The sequence below is a fragment of the Carassius gibelio genome, chromosome A14 (genome assembly GCF_023724105.1).
Source record: "Carassius gibelio isolate Cgi1373 ecotype wild population from Czech Republic chromosome A14, carGib1.2-hapl.c, whole genome shotgun sequence".
Classification (NCBI taxonomy): domain Eukaryota; kingdom Metazoa; phylum Chordata; class Actinopteri; order Cypriniformes; family Cyprinidae; genus Carassius; species Carassius gibelio.
In genome coordinates, this window is record NC_068384.1 from 17,847,125 (window position 1) to 17,869,570 (window position 22,446).

At 36.1% G+C, this 22,446-nt stretch overlaps 1 protein-coding gene across 1 annotated transcript in view; it reads right to left on the reverse strand.

The window, feature by feature from the left end:
- The window catches only part of LOC128027705 (short transient receptor potential channel 3-like), a 42,777-nt gene continuing 20,331 nt past the window's right edge, over positions 1 to 22,446 (reverse strand). The window contains exons 6-13 of the mRNA XM_052615524.1: positions 21,793 to 22,009; positions 17,592 to 17,825; positions 17,154 to 17,418; positions 7,080 to 7,275; positions 5,658 to 5,867; positions 3,031 to 3,114; positions 2,841 to 2,916; positions 1 to 829 (exon numbers count right to left, since the gene is read on the reverse strand). Coding sequence (XP_052471484.1) covers positions 678 to 829; positions 2,841 to 2,916; positions 3,031 to 3,114; positions 5,658 to 5,867; positions 7,080 to 7,275; positions 17,154 to 17,418; positions 17,592 to 17,825; positions 21,793 to 22,009 — 1,434 coding nt within the window. The 3' untranslated portion in view covers positions 1 to 677. The remainder of the gene's footprint in view (positions 830 to 2,840; positions 2,917 to 3,030; positions 3,115 to 5,657; positions 5,868 to 7,079; positions 7,276 to 17,153; positions 17,419 to 17,591; positions 17,826 to 21,792; positions 22,010 to 22,446) is intronic.

Genomic DNA, 22,446 nt, shown 5'->3' on the forward strand with positions numbered 1-22,446 from the left:
TGAAATAAAAAACTATATAGACTTATAAATAGTAAAATATTAAATAATAAAAATGACTAAAACACACAACAAAACTTATAAAACTTCAACTAAAATTAAACTAAACATTTTATGTATGTTAAAAATATATTCAATATATTATGAAAACTACAATACATCTCAAATAAACTAAAATTACACAGGTGCAGAATCTTAGCCGTTTTATTTACATATGACTGACAAATATGCATCACATTTACTTTATTATTTTATTTAAAAAATGTGTAATCAAAATGGATCGAAATTTTGTGTGCAATTAAAATACTGAAATCTTAAAGCTAGACCTACATTTTTGAGTCCATGGAGCTGTAAGTCAAAATCTCTTTATCATTAAAGGGTGGAGTCAATGTTACACTCAAACGAAATACACAGTCAGCTAAAAAAAAATCAATCAATCAATTTAATAAAAAAATAAATAAAATAAAACAAACAAACAAAAAAAAACAACAAAAAAAAACAACAAAAAAAAAAAAAAAAACGTCCCAACAGAGTGACTACACATTTTACCTTCTATTTAACAGTAACTTAAAAGTAAAACTAGAATTTATGCCCTCATCTGCCATTGTTCAGACAAATCCGAGAACAATGGCAAATGTTCTGCATATTAAAGTGGAAATGTACTAGAATGACTTCACCCTTCAGTGGCTGGGTGTGGATGGACAGGTCGTGGGGTTGAGTTTGTCACTGAGTTTCTGAATGAGGAGTGAGAGCTCTTCTGTGGCCTGAGATTTCTCCTCTAGCAGTTCATATCGCAGACTGGAAATATCCTGCTTGATCTCCTTCAGCTCACCTACAGATCACACACACAAATATATACAGTATTGTTCAAAATAATAGCAGTACAATGTGACTAACCAGAATAATCAAGGTTTTTAGTATATTTTTTATTGCTACGTGGCAAACAAGTTACCAGTAGGTTCAGTAGATTGTCAGAAAACAAACAAGACCCAGCATTCATGATATGCACGCTCTTAAGGCTGTGCAATTGGGCAATTAGTTGAATTAGTTGAAAGGGGTGTGTTCAAAAAAATAGCAGTGTGGCATTCAATCACTGAGGTCATCAATTTTGTGAAGAAACAGGTGTGAATCAGGTGGCCCCTATTTAAGGATGAAGCCAACACTTGTTGAACATGCATTTGAAAGCTGAGGAAAATGGGTCGTTCAAGACATTGTTCAGAAGAACAGCGTACTTTGATTAAAAAGTTGATTAGAGGGGAAAACCTATAAAGAGGTGCAAAAAATGATAGGCTGTTCAGCTAAAATGATCTCCAATGCCTTAAAATGGAGAGCAAAACCAGAGAGACGTGGAAGAAAACGGAAGACAACCATCAAAATGGATAGAAGAATAACCAGAATGGCAAAGGCTCAGCCAATGATCACCTCCAGGATGATCAAAGACAGTCTGGAGTTACCTGTAAGTACTGTGACAGTTAGAAGACGTCTGTGTGAAGCTAATCTATTTTCAAGAATCCCCCGCAAAGTCCCTCTGTTAAAAAAAAGGCATGTGCAGAAGAGGTTACAATTTGCCAAGGAACACATCAACTGGCCTAAAGAGAAATGGGGGAACATTTTGTGGACTGATGAGAGTAAAATTGTTCTTTTTGGGTCCAAGGGCCACAGGCAGTTTGTGAGACGACCCCCAAACTCTGAATTCAAGCCACAGTACACAGTGAAGACAGTGAAGCATGGAGGTGCAAGCATCATGATATGGGCATGTTTCTCCTACTATGGTGTTGGGCCTATTTATCGCATACCAGGGATCATGGATCAGTTTGCATATGTTAAAATACTTGAAGAGGTCATGTTGCCCTATGCTGAAGAGGACATGCCCTTGAAATGGTTGTTTCAACAAGACGATGACCCAAAACACACTAGTAAACGGGTCTTGGTTTCAAACCAACAAAATTAATGTTATGGAGTGGCCAGCCCAATCTCCAGACCTTAATCCAATTGAGAACTTGTGGGGTGATATCAAAAATGCTGTTTCTGAAGCAAAACCAAGAAATGTGAATGAATTGTGGAATGTTGTTAAAGAATCATGGAGTGGAATAACAGCTGAGAGGTGCCACAAGTTGGTTGACTCCATGCCACACAGATGTCAAGCAGTTTTAAAAAACTGTGGTCATACAACTAAATATTAGTTTAGTGATTCACAGGATTGCTAAATCCCAGAAAAAAAAAATGTTTGTACAAAATAGTTTTGAGTTTGTACAGTCAAAGGTAGACACTGCTATTTTTTTGAACACCCCCCTTTCAACTAATTGCCCAATTGCACAGCCTTAAGAGCGTGCATATCATGAATGCTGGGTCTTGTTTGTTTTCTGACAATCTACTGAACCTACTGGTAACTTGTTTGCCACGTAGCAATAAAAAATATACTAAAAACCTTGATTATTCTGGTTAGTCACATTGTACTGCTATTATTTTGAACAATACTGTATATGAAAATATGAACACTGTCAAGAACTTTTAGGTGGAAAATGTGCATAATTGTAATGTAAATTAAAAAAAGGTCCTTAATAAGCATTGTATTATGTAAGCAAAATATAATATTTTTTATCTTATTAATTATTTATTTATTTTTCTTTCAATTATGAGGTGCAATATGGACAGGTCTTTGTGAGATACAATCTTACATAAACTTTGAGAATTATTATAATACCCTAATCATACTAGCTTTCTCGCAGAATCATTTTCTTTTCTTTTTATTTATATCCAATTGATTGGTTTTATGGCAGATGTTCCCATTTCTTGTTTTTAGCAGTTATATAAACAAGAAGCTCATTGAAATCACACTTCACCTTCATTCACTTCATCATTTTCTTTGTCCACTTGTGCTTTCAGTACATAGCGTTTGATGAGACGCTTCATAATTTGCTGTGTGAGGGAATCAGACCAAATGACGATCAGAGAAATTGATAAGGGTGAAATCTGCAGTGATGATTCATCATATGAGTGAAAGAGAGAAAGAGAGAGATGATGAGGTCTTGCCTGATAGCGTGTGGGTTGATTTAGGATGCTGTTGAAGCTGTGAGAGTCCGGCATCCTCATGCTCGACTGGGGGAAGAGGTTCAGCTGTGAACATTGAGAAACTGATTGATTAGTATCTTACTACAGTTTTGAGTGTGTAAGTACACATTCAGAAATTGATACAATTTCAGAATAAAATTGTCTATAATTTTTGGTCACCAGAGGGCGTAACAAACCACTGAAATCACTAAAGAATTTCTCAGCATTGTTGTTAATGTTAACTAAAACCATGGCAATGTGTTTTCAGAAATTGAAATAAAATATATATATATATATATATATATATATATATATATATATATATATATATATATATATATATATATATATATATATATATATATATATATATGTTGTATTCAACAAGAAAACTATAAAGAAATATAAAAAACAACAATGAACAAAAATGTCAAAAGCATATAATGAAATTACTAAAATAAATTAAAATGCAAACTGTATATCACTATATACTATAATAGCACATACTGTAAATACTACTAAAAAATGCTCTGGTAATTCTCTGGCAGTAAATTATCCAGTTAAACACATTTCCGTTAACCATAAAACAATGCAATGAATTTCAAAATTTTAAATACATGTTAAGCACCTGTAAAAAAATCTATATAAAGAAATTATTATGAAAATTCCGTCATATTAATACAGTACATTGTGTAAACTAAAGTGCAGTTCAACAGTTCTTACGGTAAAGACAGGCTAAAACAACAGCCTGTGGTAGTTGTCGGAAAAACACAAACTACAATCTGTTGTGATAATAATTGAATTCATAACAGCTTGAATGGCTCTGTTCATGAGTGAATGTTGAAAGAGCAGTCATGCAGGCAGCCACCAGATGAGCCCCTCTCTTCTGTGTCTTGTAGATGGGGCTCTATCTCTACACGTGTTTTTGTCAGTTTTTCAATTACGCAGCCCACAAGAGACGCTGGGCTGTTCAGAGTGAATAAGACGGAGGCCTCTGCCACAGATGAATCACAATAATGCAGTTACTCTCGTGGTCCTGTGGACATGTGCTCACGCTCACACAGGAGATGAAGTGACATTTGCCCTGAGGAAGCAATGATCATCTCTCACCTCTTCATCAGAGTTTGCTTCCACACTGAAACAGCACTGATTCTCTCTGCAGGCTAAATAAGGACAAAAACTATCCGTCTTTTTTTGTGGAAATGCTAAAAAGCGGTGTGGCTTGGGAAACGTCGATAAGTAAATGACATAGGGAGGAATTATCTGGTCTTTATTGGATGGATAGATCATTGTGGCTTATTTTCACTGGAAAAAAAGAACAGTCTTATTGAGAATGGAGGCAGAAAATGTATGGAGTTCAGTGAATTATCACACTGAGAGCAGGGCAGATGGGAGGAGAGGTGCTTCATCCTTTAAAATATGAATGGAAGGTGGAGAACTAAGCTTTAGATTTCAGTGAGAGGAGGAAAGATATCATGAATCATTCAAGAGCTCGCTCTCTCTCTCTCTCTCACACACACACACACACACACACACACACACACTAAAGGCTACACACACACTAAAGGCTCTGGATGTCTTTTAAATAAAAATTAAAACCATGAATCTGAATTGCATTAGCAATTCAAGAATGCAGAATTAAAATTAAAATTTTTAAAAGTGGAATTAAAACAGAATACAAATTAAGTCTGTTATAAAAGTCTAGTATAGAAATAAATCTTAGAAGTCAATTCAGTAAATTAATTATCAGTAATTTCATTTTTCACTATGACTTACCTTAAATTAAATTACAATTTAAATTACATTTATGCATTTAGCAGACGCTTTTATCCAAAAGCAAGTTACAGTGCATTCAGGCTATCAATTTTTACCTATCACGTGTTCCCGGGGAACCAAATCCCCAGCCTTGTGCTTGATAGCACAATGCTCTACCAATTGAGCTACAGGAACACTTAAATACCAAAATGTTATTATACACAACATATGGGGTATTTCCAAAATCATTAGTTCATATTGATAATCATATTTAAAATGGCAGGTATAAAAAAGAAATAATTTTTAGACAAACATATCATGGTATTTTGTATATTTAAACATATCATTGTATATTATATAATGTGTTTGTAATTAGACTCAGAAATTAATTGCGTACATATCCACTATTTGAGGATTAAAATGTAAAAACTATGCAAAAGTCTATAATTGTATAGTGAAAATCTTTTATAAATGCAGTTTTAAAAATATATACTAACTAGAGATTGACCTGGATTAAATATAACCATATTAATTGAACACACACACACACACACACACAATATATATATATATATATATATATATATATATATATATATATATATATATATATATATATATATATATATATATATATATGAAAAAAAAAAATATATATATAGACTATTGTTTATCGCTCTGTTGTGTTGAATTTTCATTGAATTTTAAATCAAAACATTCCTTTTTTTCAGTGTATTTTGGCCAATTCAATTCAAATTCACACTCATGAACTGAAAAATGCCTTAAATTCAGTATTTTGTGCAACCCTGACACAAATCAGTACATACAAACCCTAAACAGCAGCAGACACATACCCTGGACTTCGAGTTGTCCATGCCCAGCTCCACGTCTTTTTTCAGGTGGCGCCGGCGACACCGGAGCAGGTTGATCAGTCTCTTCATACACAGATAGAAGGACTTCGGACTGGGGACGATGCTGAATGGAGGCGGGAGAGTCTTGCCATTGTCAAAATATGAGAGCCAGAGTTTAGACCGAGCAAACTTCCACTCCACATCGGCATCATCCTGCGAGAAACAGACTGTTAGATCCTGTATAGAGCTATTAGAAATCATCATACTATAAGAAACCGAGGCTTTGATATGACTAGGAATAAAGGGTTAAACCCTTATGTTGTGTTATGGTCATTTTAATCCAAGACAATATTCTTTTTCCAGAAAATGCTACTTAATGTTATCACATTGGACTAAAATGTACTAATTTTGTCCTGAGACTTTTCTCCACGTTGTTACTCTTGTGGTGTTACCATTCAAAAATATAAATACGTTTGATAATAGACATTTTAAAATGCCAGTCATTTTTGACTGGGAAAACTGAAGTAAACGATTCTCAGCAGAGCATGGCTAGGGTTAAGCTGGGGTTCAGTGTATAAGAATTACATTTTTGGTCAGCGATAAATGCTAAATGCCTCCTCTCCAGCAATGTGAAGCATGGGCAATTTGCACAAGAATAATTGCGAGAGTCTAAACCCGGTCTGTGGTCCTCAAAGGCTTTAAGAGTCCTTCTGAATGATTACAGTCATTTAAACAGCAGCATTAAAAGCTTCAGACATCCTTTTCTCCCAGGGGACGATTGGAAACACAGATGACAAGTCTGATTTCAGATGTATTTTTAACCAAAGACGCCTTTAAGGGAAAAGTTCACCCAAATATGAAAATTTCAAAAATGTAGACGACTACAAAATAGGAGTCCATTATCTATAATAACTCTTCCTCCAGAGAAAATGTCCATCCCCTGTTGTCTCTCACATCAAAATCCACTGACATTTTCGATTAGAAATTAAGCTCTAAGCACAAGTTTTTTTTGAAAGAAGTAGTTATTCATTCATATGAATTGGTCTGGCCAATCACTGCTTGACACCTGGAGTATATAAGCTCTGAACTCTTTCATTTTTTGCAGTCTACGACGCTGACGTTCCCCTCCATCATCCCCACCACCACCACCAGGTTAGCCCTGTCCATCCGTGGGGGTAGATCTTCAGGCAGGAGCCACCGAATCTGCATCCCCATAATTAGGACTAAGGACAGGGTCTACTCCAAATAACTCTTCTATACAACTATACATGAATCATTGTGACTCACTACCATCTGTTAATACTTTACAGAATAAATACAATGCAAAAGCTCCAAAGTGTGTACTTTTTCTTCACCAAAAGAGTACATACTTTAAGCGCGTAGTATAATAGGCAAACTGGGATACTGAATTGGAAAATCACTCACCTCTATTTCCTGGTATGAGCTGTTTATCATGGCAATAAGCATGTTGAGCAGAACCACCACCATGGTAACGTTATAGATCCCGAACAGCACGTAGCCAATGTTTTCGATAAATTTATGATCATATTTTAACACCACAGAAGACACCTCAGACAGCCCGAATATGGACCAAAAGAGAGTTTTAAAGCTTTCCTCAACCCTGTGAACAAAGACAAAAGGGAATGGAGTCTTTAAGGTCAATGTGAAATACCCGTAACCCATTTTACATTTTTGTTTTAGTTATTTTCTTATGTATGTCCTTTGTCGATTATATATATATTTATAATTATTCCATTCATATATAACTTGTATTTTATTTTAGGATTATAATAAAACCCATTATAATAAATAATAATTTTTTATGCTGTTTTCTGAGCACAGAACATATTGAAAATGAAGCTGATTACTGAATGTAAGGAAAGGATTTTAGATGGAAGAGTAGTTTGTGATATATGACATCGCCACCACAGCTGTTAAATGTATTTGGTCACCTTTATTTCCTACAAATACCAAAGCAACAGTTATTCTTTTTCCTGTCGGGTTTTAATATTCTTCCATTATTTGGTATTCTGACCATCCTCTTCGTCTGTTCTTCATTATTTAGCGAGCTTTTCTTGCTGTTGGCTGAGTAGAATTCAATGTTAATTCCATTGCTCTAATTAAGACATGTAACAGGTTGGATTAGAGAATATTTAATTATTTGAAAAGAGCATTAGATTTTTTTGAAAAAGCTGCTGCGCACTGAAATAAACATGATATTTATTTAATATGACAAATGTAAATGTAAAGTCATGTAGCCTACACTCATGAACCTTTTGTGCGTAAAGCTTTACCTGACTGAATTATGTTTTTAAACTTCATGTTTAGCTGCCTTTCTCTCTTCTTTTGCCTGTAGGATACCATGAAAAATAATATTAGTTCAATAACTTACCGTTCTCCAAGTTTTTTAAAAGCTTTAAAATTGAACAGTGTTTAAGAATTAAAGTTATTTATTGACTCTGAGGTGTGCTGATGTCTTTTTCTCGGAGCTGTTGCCATGGTGAATCATAATTTCCGAGCTCCATTGATCATGGCTTTTCATAGTCGTGGTGCACGCACTAAAATTAGCCAACCAACTCAGAGTTGATTAAACTAACTCAGCTCTGCCATTCAAACCCCTCCTAAAACTCGAAGTTTCCCATCTCAGGGTAAGTTAACTCAAAGTTCAAGTTTCAACTCAAGAGTTGGTTGAACCTTCTTATTGAAACAGGCCCCTGATATGTCTGAGTGTGTCAGATAAGAGAGAAATACAAAATGTGCAGAGCGGTGGGTCCCCGGGACCGGTATTGAAATACACTGATCAAGACAATAAGATACAATTTTCTGGAAAATCTAGATAAGGTAACTAGAGACTAGATAAGGAGAATGACTGCAATGCAAGTCTTCTTTACATCTTTGGAGATCAGCTGTGAAAATGAAACTTCCACTCACACGGATGCAAGAATGATAGGATTGAGGAAACAACTCCAGACTTGTATCTCAGGAGTCTACTGTGAGCATGTACAGTACACACACACACACACACACACACACACGCACGTCAACTTGTAGGTTGACTTATTTCATAACCTCTTACTTGCTATAAAACAAACCTCATCATGTTGGAGGTACTCTAGTGTGAAATGAGCTCCAGCATTTGACAGCCTCACATTTGATAGGACACCAAGACTTCACAGGACTGACACTTAATCTACAGTGTCTCCGCCTGACAGACCACAGAGCCTTACTTTGAGTGGAGCTTTTGCATGTGGTATATCTATGAACATCTTGCACATGATCGAAGTTTTTGCAGTGACATAAATGTGAGACCATCCATGTGTATGGTCGCTTTTCAACCAAGGGAGTGGGCTCTCTCACAACTCTGCCCAAAAACACTGCCACGAATAAAGAAATTGGAATCAAAACATCCTGCACGAGTGACTTCTTCCAACGAATTTGGTGAAGATATCTGTGCATTTCCAGCATGATGGAGCACCATGTCACAAAGCAAGACTGATAAAGAAGTGGCTTGAAGATCATTACATTGAAACATTGGATCTGTGGCCAGGCAACTCCCCAGATCTCAATACCACAGAGAACCTGAGGTCAGTCCTCAAAAGGCGAGGGGACAAATAGAAACCCACAAATTGTGATCAACTCTGACTAATAAGGCAAGAATGTATTTTAACGTGCTGGAAATGTAGGTCCATGCCAAATCTTAGAAACTATCTTTTAAGCAGCAGTTAGGGCAATGTGGAGGGTCCTATGATAGTAAATAATGAGAACAAGGTCATCAAGATAATTTATGAGCATCATCATTCCATTAGCAGAGACTGGGATGTTTAGAGATAACCATATCTAATAACTCAGATGAGACTTGGAAAACCTTGTCCCAAAACTCATAAAACACGTGAATATAGGTCCACACATATTATAATTACAGAGTGTACGAAATGGGGTAGGCAGGCATTTATTTTCATTGGGGATTAAATATTGTTTAGCTCTTCTGTTTTTATTAGTTTCAGTGTTTCTAGTTTCCCTGTTTCCTTGCCTTTGTGTTTTGATCCCTGGGGCCCGTTTCATAAAGGAGGTTAAGTGAAAACTTCAAGTATGTTAACCCTGAAATGAAGGAAACTCTAGGTTTTCATTTTCAGAATGGGAGGTTTGTCAAACCCGAGAAAGCATGGTTAGTCAAGCCTGTTTCTGAAAGAGAGCTAACTTATACTCAGTTACCATGGTAACTTACTCTATGAACCTAACCTGGTCAGGAGCAGGTTTTCTTCGATAAACCCAGAGTTTCTTTCAGTCTCCTCCCCCTTTTTAAACACTTCATTGATGCACGCTGGAAAAATGCTATTCTTACTAAGAGTTTTTTTTTATCTTCTTCTTTTTCCTCAAGTTCAAATATAAAAAAAAGACATAAAATAAAGATCGATTTTCTAAATAAGAGCACGATATAAGATGTTTATATGTCTTGTTTCCTGGGGGGGGGGGGGGGGGGGGGGGGTTATTCTGAGTGTCTATTATTAAGTGCAAATACTGTAGCTCCACCCCTCCATCGACACATAAGCTTAAATACGACACGTGAATTACAGCTTCAATGGTGTAGGCAGTAATGTTTTGGGCATGGAAAACTAGCTTGAAACGCGATTGATTGGGTTAGAATCCGGCTTTTGCAGAGCTCGTTCTTCTCACTTTTCACATGTCACATTAGAATTTATTTTCCATAAAAATGAACAAAATGTTCTTAAAGTGGAAGTAAAGTGCCTAATGAGTGTTTAATAATGATACAACTATTTATAATTGTAATAAATATATTCATTTACAATCTGTTATTATTATATATTGTTAATGTAACAATACTGAGGTGCAAATGTATCTGCCAGTATAAAGTATAACTAGCATCTAATTATTATTTACACTTAACCTGTTGCAAAGAACTGCTACTTTTTCTTGGTAAATAGAATATATCACGATTTTCAATGTACATTTTTTTCTGTAAATAGCATCTAGAGCTACTTGCACTTAGCCTACTGTAAATAGGATCTATCGCTAAGAAAGTATGTTAATTCCACTTAGTGTAAATAGCCGTAATAATCGTAATATCAGCTCTACATTGATAATGGCTTTTTATAGTTGTGGTGCACGTGGTTAACTCAGAGTCAGTCAATTTAAAGTTGATTAAACCAACTAATTTCAGCTGTTCTGTAACCGAAAACTCACTGCAACAGCAGACTAGTCATTTTCTGAGGTTTTACTAGTTAGTTTATCTTGATTGTTTTTTGTTGTTTTATGTTTTATCAATAATAATTTAATAATTAGAGCAAGTATGTGTCCTATATAGTCAGATAGACTTTAAATTAATTCACCTGAATTAAGCTGTCTATAATCTTACTTTCTTCAAAAATTTTAAATAATAAAAAATGATATCTTTATATAGATTTGACTGCTCAAACCCCTGCCCTTTTTCAAAATGCATTTGAATTACATTTAAAATGTGTACAAAACAGTAACAAATGCTGAAAGTAAGAAAATTCCTGTTTATTTTTTACACATCTGTCAGTCTGAGGTGTTGCCATAACGTGTTGGTATAGGTTGTGTGTTTTGTTTGACTGACTGATATTCCACAAACCTAGGCTCTCGAGCCATCTATGGTTCTTTCAGTGAGTGCCTAAAGTGTAATGTTCAAGCTGTTGAATGTAGATTTGTAATTCTGATGTGTTATGTAGTTCCTACATATAGGCACAAGGGGGCAATGTGTGAATAGAATCCGATGCAGTGTATGCAAAGGAATAATAAAATAAAAAAGTAGAACTGTCGGTGCATTCCAAATATCACCCTCCGAAGGGCACTTCAGAGTGAAAACAACCATTGCCGCCATATTGAAGGGTCGTTTTAAACCGAAGTGCTCAAAACTGTTCAAAACATGGCCACTTCAAATGGCCCTTCAGAATTAAGGATTTTGAAGGGTACAAATGATGGACATTTCGGACTCCCATGATCCTTTGCACAGATTATTTGCATATTGTAAGTGAAAAACCTGATGACGGATACCCAGATGTGAGCAGTGGTTTTTTTCAGTGATTCACAAATACAATTACTTCATCAGAGCAAGCTTTTGCTGAAGTTGAAATAAAAGAATATGGCTCGCCGTTGAAATTCAAACTGAACACAGGTGCTTCAGGTTAATGTAATACCCGAGAGAGATTTCAAAAAGCTGCACCAAAGATAAAGACGCAGCCCACACACAAAAATCTCACAGGTTATGGTGGACAGCCATTGCCAGTTAAAGGCACATGCCAAATACACTGCAAATATAAATAGAATGCCATGCCACTAGGCTTCTTTATTGTGGAGACTCAGTCACTACCTGTGTCTGGATTAAAAGCATGCTTAGACTTAGACATGATAAGCTGGTGCTGTCTGTATCCTCCCCAGAGAAAGATTCTGAGTCGATTATAGATGAATTTGCTGATGTGCTTACAGGCATTGGTTTGTTTCCTGGAGACTGCAACATTCAGCTGGACCAGACTCCAAACTGACCACTTTCAATACAATCTTCGGAAGATACAAATTTGGTCGCATGCCTTTTGGCATTGTCTCAGCCCGGGATATTTTCCAGCAGAAAATAGATGAGATTTGCAAAGGTCTGCCTAGAGTTGTGGCCATTGTGGATGATATCCTGGTCTACGGAAAGAATAAGGAGGAACATGACCATAATCTCAGAAGGATGCTGAAAAGGTCTTGAGAAAAAGGAGTGCACCTTATTCCTAAAAAAAGAATCGTTCTGTTCCCGTAGTCAGCTACTTCGGCCACCATCTTTCCAATGATGGAATCAAACCAGACCCTCACAAGGTGGAGATGTCACCATCTAAGAATTCATCATTCGTCATGGTCAATAAAATTTCTAAGTTTGCACCAAGCCTTTCAGACATAAATGCACCTCTAAGACAACTACTGCAGCGTGACAGTGAGTTTGTATGGGATAAACAACATGATGCAGATTTCAAGATGAAAGACATGATTACAAGGGAGCCAGGACCTGTGTTAGCATTCTTCAACACAAGCAAAGACCTCACACTGCAAGTGGATGTCTCCCAATATGGATTAGGCACAGAGTTGCTTCAGGAATATAAACCACTCATATATGCCTCAAAGTAACTCACAGACACAGAAATAAGCTATGCTCAGACCATGAAAGAGCTCCTGGCTATCCTCTGGGGCTGCAAGAGATTTCATCAATATGTTTATGGATGGCACATAACAGTAGATTCCGATCATAAACCCCTTGAAGCAATCGTCAGAAAGCCACGAACTGCAGCACCAAAAAAGACTGCAAAGGATGATCTGGAAGTTACAAAAGTAGAGTTTCACCATTGTACACATTCCTGGAAAAGATATTCCAGTGGCTCACACACTGTTAAGAAAATCAATGGCTTGCACTTATCACAGCCTCAGTGAGAAGATGGATGTTCAAGTAGATACTGTAATCACTGCTCTCTCCGTCAGTGATGTGATGCTCAGCAATATTCAAGAAGAAACAAAAACAGATGCCCAAATGTCCACATGATAAGTGTGATCAAAGAAGGATAGCCTGCCAAAAAAAGGGATGCCCTACAGCCATCCTAGAGTACTGAAATCATAGGGATGAGTTATTGGAGAAGGGTGGTGTAATCTTCAAGAGTGAAAAGATAATACTCCCCATGCAGCTGAGAGAAAAGATGCTTAAAAGCATTCATGCAGGCCACATAGGAATTGAGAAATCAAACAGCGAACTAGAGACATTCTCTTCTGGCCTGGCATGTCCAAGCAGATCGCCAGCATGGTTGAACTTTGCTCCATCTGTCTTGAGCATTGTATGCAAAATGCAAAAGAACCACTCATTTCACATCCTATACCAAACAGTGATGATTATATAGTGGTGGGACATTACTACAGCTGTTACTTTGATTTGGAGAAGCACAGGAGCATCACAGCTGCTGCAGTGATCCTGAAACATCCTGACCCTGAAAAGGTTATCTCAGACAATGGGCCTCTATTCAGCTCAAAAGAGTTTGAAAACTTTGCTCATTCATGGGCCTTTGTGCACGTCACAAGCAGCCTGCATTACCCACAAAGCAATGGGCTCAGTGAGAAGGCAGTACAGGTTGCAAAATCATTAATGGACAAAGCAAAAACAGAAAAAAACCCATATATCAATCTAGGCGGATCGCTGCCCTAAGAAAAAAAAAAAAAATTATTGTCACTACCATTGATATAAATATGTTGTTATATTTTTGTTCTTATGTATGCTGATTGTTCTCGTGGCCTTAAGGATTTGCATAGCTGCAATATTTTGTTCATTGCATAGTATGTCAAGCTTTCAAAGAAAGGGGATGTAATATTCAAGTTGTTGAAATTACATTTGTAATTCTGTTGCGTTATATAGTTCCTGCATATAGGCACTAGGGGGCAATGGGTGAATAGGATGTGATGCAGTGCATGCAAAGGAATAAGAGAATAAAAGCAGAACCACTTGTGTTGAAGCTGATTCAGGAGTCTAGTCATCTTTTCACAAATCAGGGCCGTTACTCTTCACACTTTACGTTACCCTTGGGAGATATTATCAGGAAACATGGTGTTAGCTTTCACTGTATGCTGATGATACTCAGCTCTATATTTCTTCGAGGCCGGCAAAACATAACAATTTGAAAAACTAACGCAATGCATAGTCGATATAAAAAACTGGATGACGAGTAATTTCTTACGGCTAAATGTTGAGAAAAAAAAACAAAAAACAAAAAACAAAAACAGAGGTGTTATTTATAGGATGTAAAACTCTGCATGTAATAACCTAGAATGCTGTCTAAGACTTGATGGCTGCTCTGTCAATTCTTCGTCATCAGTTAGGAACCTAGGTGTGTTATTTGATAAAAATCTTTCTTAGAAAGCCACATTTCTAGCATTTGTAAAACTGCATTTTTCCATCCAAAAATATATCTAAATTATGGCCTATGCTCTCAATGTCAAATGCAGAAATGTTAATCCATGTGTTTATGAGCTCAAGGTTAGATTAGTGTAATGCTTTATTGGGTGGTTGTTCTGCACGCTTCGTAAATAAACTACAGCTAGTCCAAAATGCAGCAGCAAGAGTTCTTACTAGAACCAGGAAGTATGACCATATTAGCCCGGTCCTGTCCACACTGCACTGGCTCCCTATCAAACATCGTATAGATTTTAAAATATTGCTTATTACTTATAAAGCCCTGAATGGTTTAGCACCTCAGTATTTGAACAAGCTCTTGTTACATTATTATCCTCCATGTCCCCTGCGTTCTCAAAACTCGATTTGATAATCAATTTGATAATAACTAAAATATCAAAATCAACTGCGGCAGATCCTTTTCCTATTTAGCGCCTTAACTCTGGATCAACCTACCTAACATTGTTCGGGAGGCAGACACACTCTAGCAGTTTAAATCTAGATTAAAGACCCATTTCTTTAACCTGGCTTACACATAACGCACTAATATGCTTTTAATATCCAAATCCGTCAAGGGATTTTTAGGCTGCAATAATTAGGTAAACCGGAACCAGGAACATTTCCCATAACACCTGATGTACTTGTTACATCGTTAGAAGAATGCCATCTACGCTAATATTAGTCTGTTTCTCTTTTATTCCGAGGTCACCGTAGCCACCAGATCCAGTCTGTATGCAGTACGTATCCAGACCAGATGGTGGATCAGCACCTAGAAAGGACTTTTATATCCCTGAAAGACAGCGGAGACCAGGACAACTAGAGCCCCATATACAGATCCCCTGTAAAGACCTTGTCTCAGAGGACCACCAGGACAAGACCACAGGAAACAGATGATGATTCTGCAAAATCTGACTTTGCTGCAGCCTGGAATTGAACTACTGGTTTCGTCTGGTCAGAGGAGAACTGGCCCCCCAACTGAGCCTGGTTTCTCACAAGGTTTTTTCTCTATTCTGTCACTGATGGAGTTGTGGTTCCTTTCCTTGTCGCCTTTGGCTTGCTTAGTTGGGGACACTTAATTTACAGCGATATCGTTGACTTGATTGCAAATGATTGCACAGATACTATCTAAATTGAACTGAGCTTAATTATGACATCACTGAATTCAATGATGAACTGCCTTTTACTGTAATTTTGACAGTGACACTGTTTTCCTAATTAAATGTTGTTCAGTTGCTTTGACACAATCTTTTTTGTTTAAAGCGCTATATAAATAAAGGTGACTTGACTTGATTTGACAAATAATACACATGGGTCGAAACAAGTTATTTTTTCATCAATAATCAAAGCTAGATTGCTGATTTAATAAAAAATACATATATTATAGCCTATATTATACCCTTAATATTATTTTTAAATAATTAATCAATGCCTGTTTGTCATGTATAATACAACAACCAATCATGATCTGACACAAGAAGTTCAAATTTCATCGGACAATGTGAAGTGGAGCAGTAATTTTCCGTTCTTATTCATAATTGAGTTGAAAATTGGACAGACAAACTTTGTGGAACAATCTGGATCTGCGGTTTGTCTAATTTTATAAATCAAACTCCATTACTAAGAAAATGGATGCTAACTGACTACAAAGCACTGCACAAAACCTTGCAGCACCAAAAGTCACATTAATGGTAAGTAGTGTTCAGTTCACTTTATGAGTGCACTATATGAGTACTTATGTATACTGATACATTAATGATACACCTTTTACTATTTAATGAAACTATCATAGTTAATGAAGCCCAAATGCAACCTACAGGCCTATTGTTTGAATATTATATTTAAAAAAAAAATTATAATTACACAGCATTATGAAATTTTCCTATGCTCTTCAAAACTGCATCAATTTAATTAAAAATACAGAAAACCTTAATATTGTGAAATATTATTAAAATTTAAAAGAATGATTTTTATTTGAATGTACTTCAAATTATTGTTTATTTCTGTGATGCAAAGCTGAATTTTCACGAGTCATTACTCCAGCCTTCAGCGTCATCTTGAGAAAATGCTGATTTATTACAGTCTTGGAAACATTTGTGCTGCTTTATTTATTTATTGGAGCCTATTAATAATAATATTTTTTTTGCAGAAAATCAGAATATTACAAAGATTTCTGAAAGTGACACTGAAGACTGGAGAAATGATGCAAAAAAAAAAAAAAAAAATCAGCTTTAAAAATCACAGGAATAAATGGCATTTTAAAACATATTCAAATAGAAAGCAGTTATTTTAAATAGTAAACATATTTCACAATATTACTGCTTTAGCTGTATTTGGACCAAATAAATATATATCTATATATATATATATTGCCACTATTTTACATCTGAGCCCCTGCCCCTGATGAACTCTCTGCATGTCCCTTGGAAAACTTGAGCTAAAATATATAAACCTGGTTAACTCAACTTGTGTATTTGAAAATATGTAGTTATGCACATCTCTTATTATACATATCTTAATATTTTCCTCAAAATACATTGCAGTGCATGCTTGTCACTCACGTGGTGAAGGCGGGGTTAACCTTTGCCCCCAGGTAGTAGGAGTAGAGGATGAACATGCCAATCATGAATGCGAGGAAGACCATGATGAAGAGGACCATGAACTTGAAGATGTCCTTCACCGTTCGTCCCAGTGAGATTTGCAGTGGGCCGAAGCTCTCGTTGGCCGGCAGGATGTAGGCGATGCGAGAGAAGCTCAGGACCACAGCGATGGCGTACAGACCCTCAGAGATCAGCTGAGGATCCGATGGAACCCACTTGTCTCTCGCTAAAAAAACAGGAAATTACATGTGTAGAAAGGAAGTATCAGGTAGTTAGCTGCCTCTGAATGACTCAATATTAGCTAAACTAGTGTTTATTCACAGGTGGCCAGTGTTATTTCAGTATCACTGATATACCTTTATCATTTTGAGTCTTAGCAGTGCTCAGATTCTCTCTCACCGTATGTGAAATATTTGATGTCCGGTGGCAGCATGACCATTGAGAGGTCTGGAGCGTCGATCTTCTCATCCACATACTTCTGGGCTTTCATGGCCTGCAGGAAGGCGAAAAAACGGGCAGTGAATGCTGCAATGAAGATGGAGAGCATCCCGAAATCCAGCAGATTCCAGAGCTGCATGACATATTCCCTCGGACCCTCCGTCCAGAGCTCCTTACACTCCGACCACATCATTCCTGCAGAAAACAGAAGCGTTCTGGTGGTCAACACAGCAGGAGCTTATACCTGTATTGTATGTTATTTGGTTGAAAACAGAAATAAGCTTATTTTTAATAAATAATTCTCCATTGGCATATTGATTAAATACATTTTGCGATTTCAAATTGTAAATGTATAATTTATTTACTAAAAACCTATAAAATGTTACAAATTCTGAAGTGAACTCTTGTCATGTGTTTTCATATGAGATATATAAGGACAAAAGGGATGAGGAAGAGATAATGAAATAGAGAATTAGACTGGAATTAGAATAAAGAGCCTGAGGAGAACACAGTCTGATAGGAAAATTAAGATGGAGCCTCAGTGAATGCTGCTAAAATAATGAGGTATATTTGAATTATATTTTTAATTTTAAGTTAGAAAGATACCAAAGGAAATCCAAGTAATGAAAATACTTCACTCAATTCACTCACACTGAAAGCATGGTGGGATTTAAAGGAAATTTTAATCTCCAAGACTAAATGGTTTATTTCAGCTGGAACCATACGAATCAGTGAGAACAGCAACAGGAGGTTGTGTTGAAGGAAGAAGGTCAGAGTTTCAGGTTCAGAGAGTCATACTGAGCCCTCAACCATCACCACAATATACTGAACCTTCCCACACACACTTCCCCAGTGTTACACTTATATAAGCATTGTAATCACTGTCTGGACACACATTCTAAACACACAGTTTTTGAATGAACTTTCTGGTCAATGAAAGTTCTAAAAACACTCTATAAACACATTTTCTGAACACTTATTCTGATTGCACACTTGGAATGAACATTCCAAACACATTTTGAATGCACTGTGAACAAACATTCTAAAAACACACTAAGGGCCCTATTTTAACAATCTAAATGCATAGTTTAAAGCGCACAGCGCAGGTGCACTCAGTGCGTGTCCATATCCACCATTGCTATTTTAACGACAAAAATGGAGGATGAGGATGATGACCAACCATTTTAATGACGGAAAAATGGTTGGTGTGCCAGGGCACATGGTCTACACGCGTTGTCCCTATTCTGTTAATGAGTAATGAGTGTTTTTTGGACGTAATGTGCAATAAACCAATCAGAGTCTCATCTTCCATTCCCTTTAAAGCTGCAGTAGGGAACTTTTGACGCTCTAGCGGTTAATAAACAGAACTGCTTGCGTCTTGTGGAAGAACATTGTAGCCGGAACTACTTCTCTCTGTTTATGTCTATGAAGAATCACAAAGGTACTGGGTTACTCCGCCGCGGTACCCCCAAAGCAATCTAAAATAGTCAGAATATAAACACTTATTATAGGTGCACCCTAGTGATTCAGGACAAGCTAAAAACACGGTTTGGAAAATGGATTCATGGTGTACTCGCTTATTATGTTCATTTTTCTACATTTTGAACACAAACTAAGTTATGGACCGCAGCTCTGATTGGTTGTTTTTTACCGGGAGCGCATGACTTTCTGCAAATGGCAATAGGACCACTGGGAGGAGCCAGAGGAGCTTGATTTTTTCCACAGATTATCTGTCTCATATTCTACTGTCAGGACATAATGACAGGTTTAACAAATATGTAAAAAATATTTTTTTTTTTACAAAAGTTCCCTACAGCACCTTTAAGAGTCAATTTGCTATTTACATGGCGGAATTGGGCAAACACAAAGATAGATAGCGTCTCTGAGATGAAACAGAGCTGCTTGTGTATGAGCAAATAGATTAGCCTAATTCTGATACATGCGATGACTATCCATTATGACATGTAGGCATTTATATATATATATATAATATTTATATATATATATATATATATATATATATATAATTAACATGTTTGTGTGCGGCTGTGCGTCCATGTGTTTAATAAGCAGCGTGTACACTCTTTAAATAACAAAGAAAAAACATTGCGCCAGACTTTAGACCAGGTTTGAGTTGGTCTATGGCACAGTCTATTTTCAGCTCCTTAAAATATGAACATGCCTCTTTTTTAGACCAGCACGCCCATGGGAGCAAAAATGAGCGCAAATGTATTTGCTAATTAAACAACATGGCGCTGGACAGGAAAGTGCGAACAGCGCCGGACTGAAACTAGCAAACACACTTGCGCTGTGCCTTGCATCGCATTGTGCCGGGTGTATTATAGGGCCCTAAGAATTAACATTCTGAAAACACAGTATAACCAAACACTCTGAATGCACATGCTCTTTAATATGTTACACATCACCTCATCGATTATAAACAATGTTTAAATGACTAAACTTGTAAAAATTGTAAATAAATAAAGGTTTTCAAATGTTTCTTAAACTGAAAAATTTAATTATCCATAGCCGAAAAACTAAACAATAATAATAATAATTTTAAGCTTTGCGTACACTACATGACTCAAAGCTTACAGTGTGTATATGTTTTTTTTTTTTTTTTTTTAAGTCACACTGCTAATGGACTTCACACATGCTTGATGGTTTTGAACACAAGCACATTTAGGATGCCTTTTGCACTTTAATATTTCAAAGGTGTTGTCACTGACTGAAAACCCGTCTATCTGTCACTATCCAGGTGGAAGCCAAGCAACACTTCTGGATTTTTGCACCATGTAAGCAAACTCTAAAGCAAAGTCGCATGGTGTCATGAATTATTAAAAGACATTGCTGCAATAGCACATCATATTTGGTGACGCTGACTCAATATTCAACTCAATTTCAAACCTAGAAAAAAGAAAAAAGAAAAAAGAAAAAGAAAAAACAAAATAAAAACTATTAATCACCTCTTAAAATGAAAAATAACAGATGCAAACATCCCATGGCATGCAACATGTATCAGCATAATCTAATGCGTTTCCCCAGCATCTTGCCCCGGTTGAAACAGCGAAACATTTTCATACATCAAATGTAATGTGGTGCACTCAGCATGTGTGAACCCTCTGAACCACAAACAGAATGGGGAAATGTTCTAAACCCAATATAATCTGCGGTTCACCCTCTCAGTGATGCATTGCCTGCAAAAAGCCTTTCATTAGAGCCTTTCTCGATGCGACAGTGATGAATGAACATGCCTCATTTTAAATGATTCAAGAATAAAATGCTGAATGGTGATTGTTTGCTTGTTTTGTGCGCTTTTTTTTTTTTGAGTTCCTTGAAACGTCCTCAGAGATAAGCTACAAACTAACTCAGGTTTCCAAAAATAACTAACTAAATAAATATAGCGTCACATGTGCTTTCAACATTGATAATAAGATAATTTCTTGAGCAGCAAAACAGCATATCAGAATGATTCTGAAGCATCATGTGAGAGTAATGATGCTGAACATTTTAAAATATATTTAAACAGAAAAAGGTTACTTTAAATTTTAATAATAATGTACAATTTTAGTAAACTTATTTTTTGTACATTTCACTTGTGACACAAAAAAATAGTGATATATACAGTAAGGTTTTAGCACACTACTTGCTGGTAATTGCATTTTGTTAATGGAAAAACTACTGTAATGCTACTGTTATAAACTGTTATAAACATGACTACTTTCAGAAAGTTACTACCCAGCACTAAATAAAAAATGGAAATGAGTGTTTAAGAAACCACATTTCCATTCAGTGCAGAGAAGACTGGCTCTAATCCACTCAAACTCTTTATCAGTCTCATCAGGTCGAACCATTGACAGGTTCATTGATCATCCTGCTTTGGTCCTGAAGTGAGGAACTCTATTTCTGACAGTGCAGGGAACAAACCTTTTAGTCTCTTGAATAAATGTCCCATGCTACTAAACACTGGCAATTTTATCCATGAAAGAACAACCACAAATGAGATCTCTTCAGTCTCTCAATTGCTTCTCCTTGACAGTAATGAAATGAAATTCTCATCAAGCAAATCTCTTTTGGTCTAAATTCTAGTTGTGCAAAGGGATCATGTAGTACTGAGATCATATAAATTAAATAATACTGATTGCAAATGTTGGTGCATTACCTGCTACCCAGATCATGATTAGTATTTCTGTCCAGGAGAACTGTGTGGTCTTGACTCTGAAGATCTGGAGTGGGTAGTCAGTGACTGTGACGTTGGGAAGGGTGGTGATGCCTTCAAACCGATCGGACGCATTGAACACCAGCAGACACAGGAAGATGATAAAAGAGGCCGCATGAGCTACAAACTTCATAAAAGGACTGCGCAATATTTTACCAAGCTGAAAAAAAAGAAGAAGAAGAAGAAAAAAAAATGGAAAAGGTCAACAAATATGTTCAATAACAAGCACATTATTCTCATTATACTAGAAAATCAATTGAAAAATTTACTTTGACACAATTTTCACTAAGCAATTGCTAGTTAATTGCACAAATAATGTCAAGGAATTGGCAAGTAACACAATGAATTAAATGTGACATTTTAAATAGAAATACTTTTTAATAAAATTTAATAATAATACAATAATATTTGTGTTCTTTTAAACTTGAATCTTAATGCATGAATCTTAAACATGATAGATACAGAAGATAGCAGTTATTTTATTATTAGAGATACTATTATAGTTTTTATAAATATTTTAAATCAGTTTTTATGTTTATATTTTCTGTTTTAATTTTAAAGTTTTAGTTATTTTTGTTGTTATCTTTTTTCAGTATA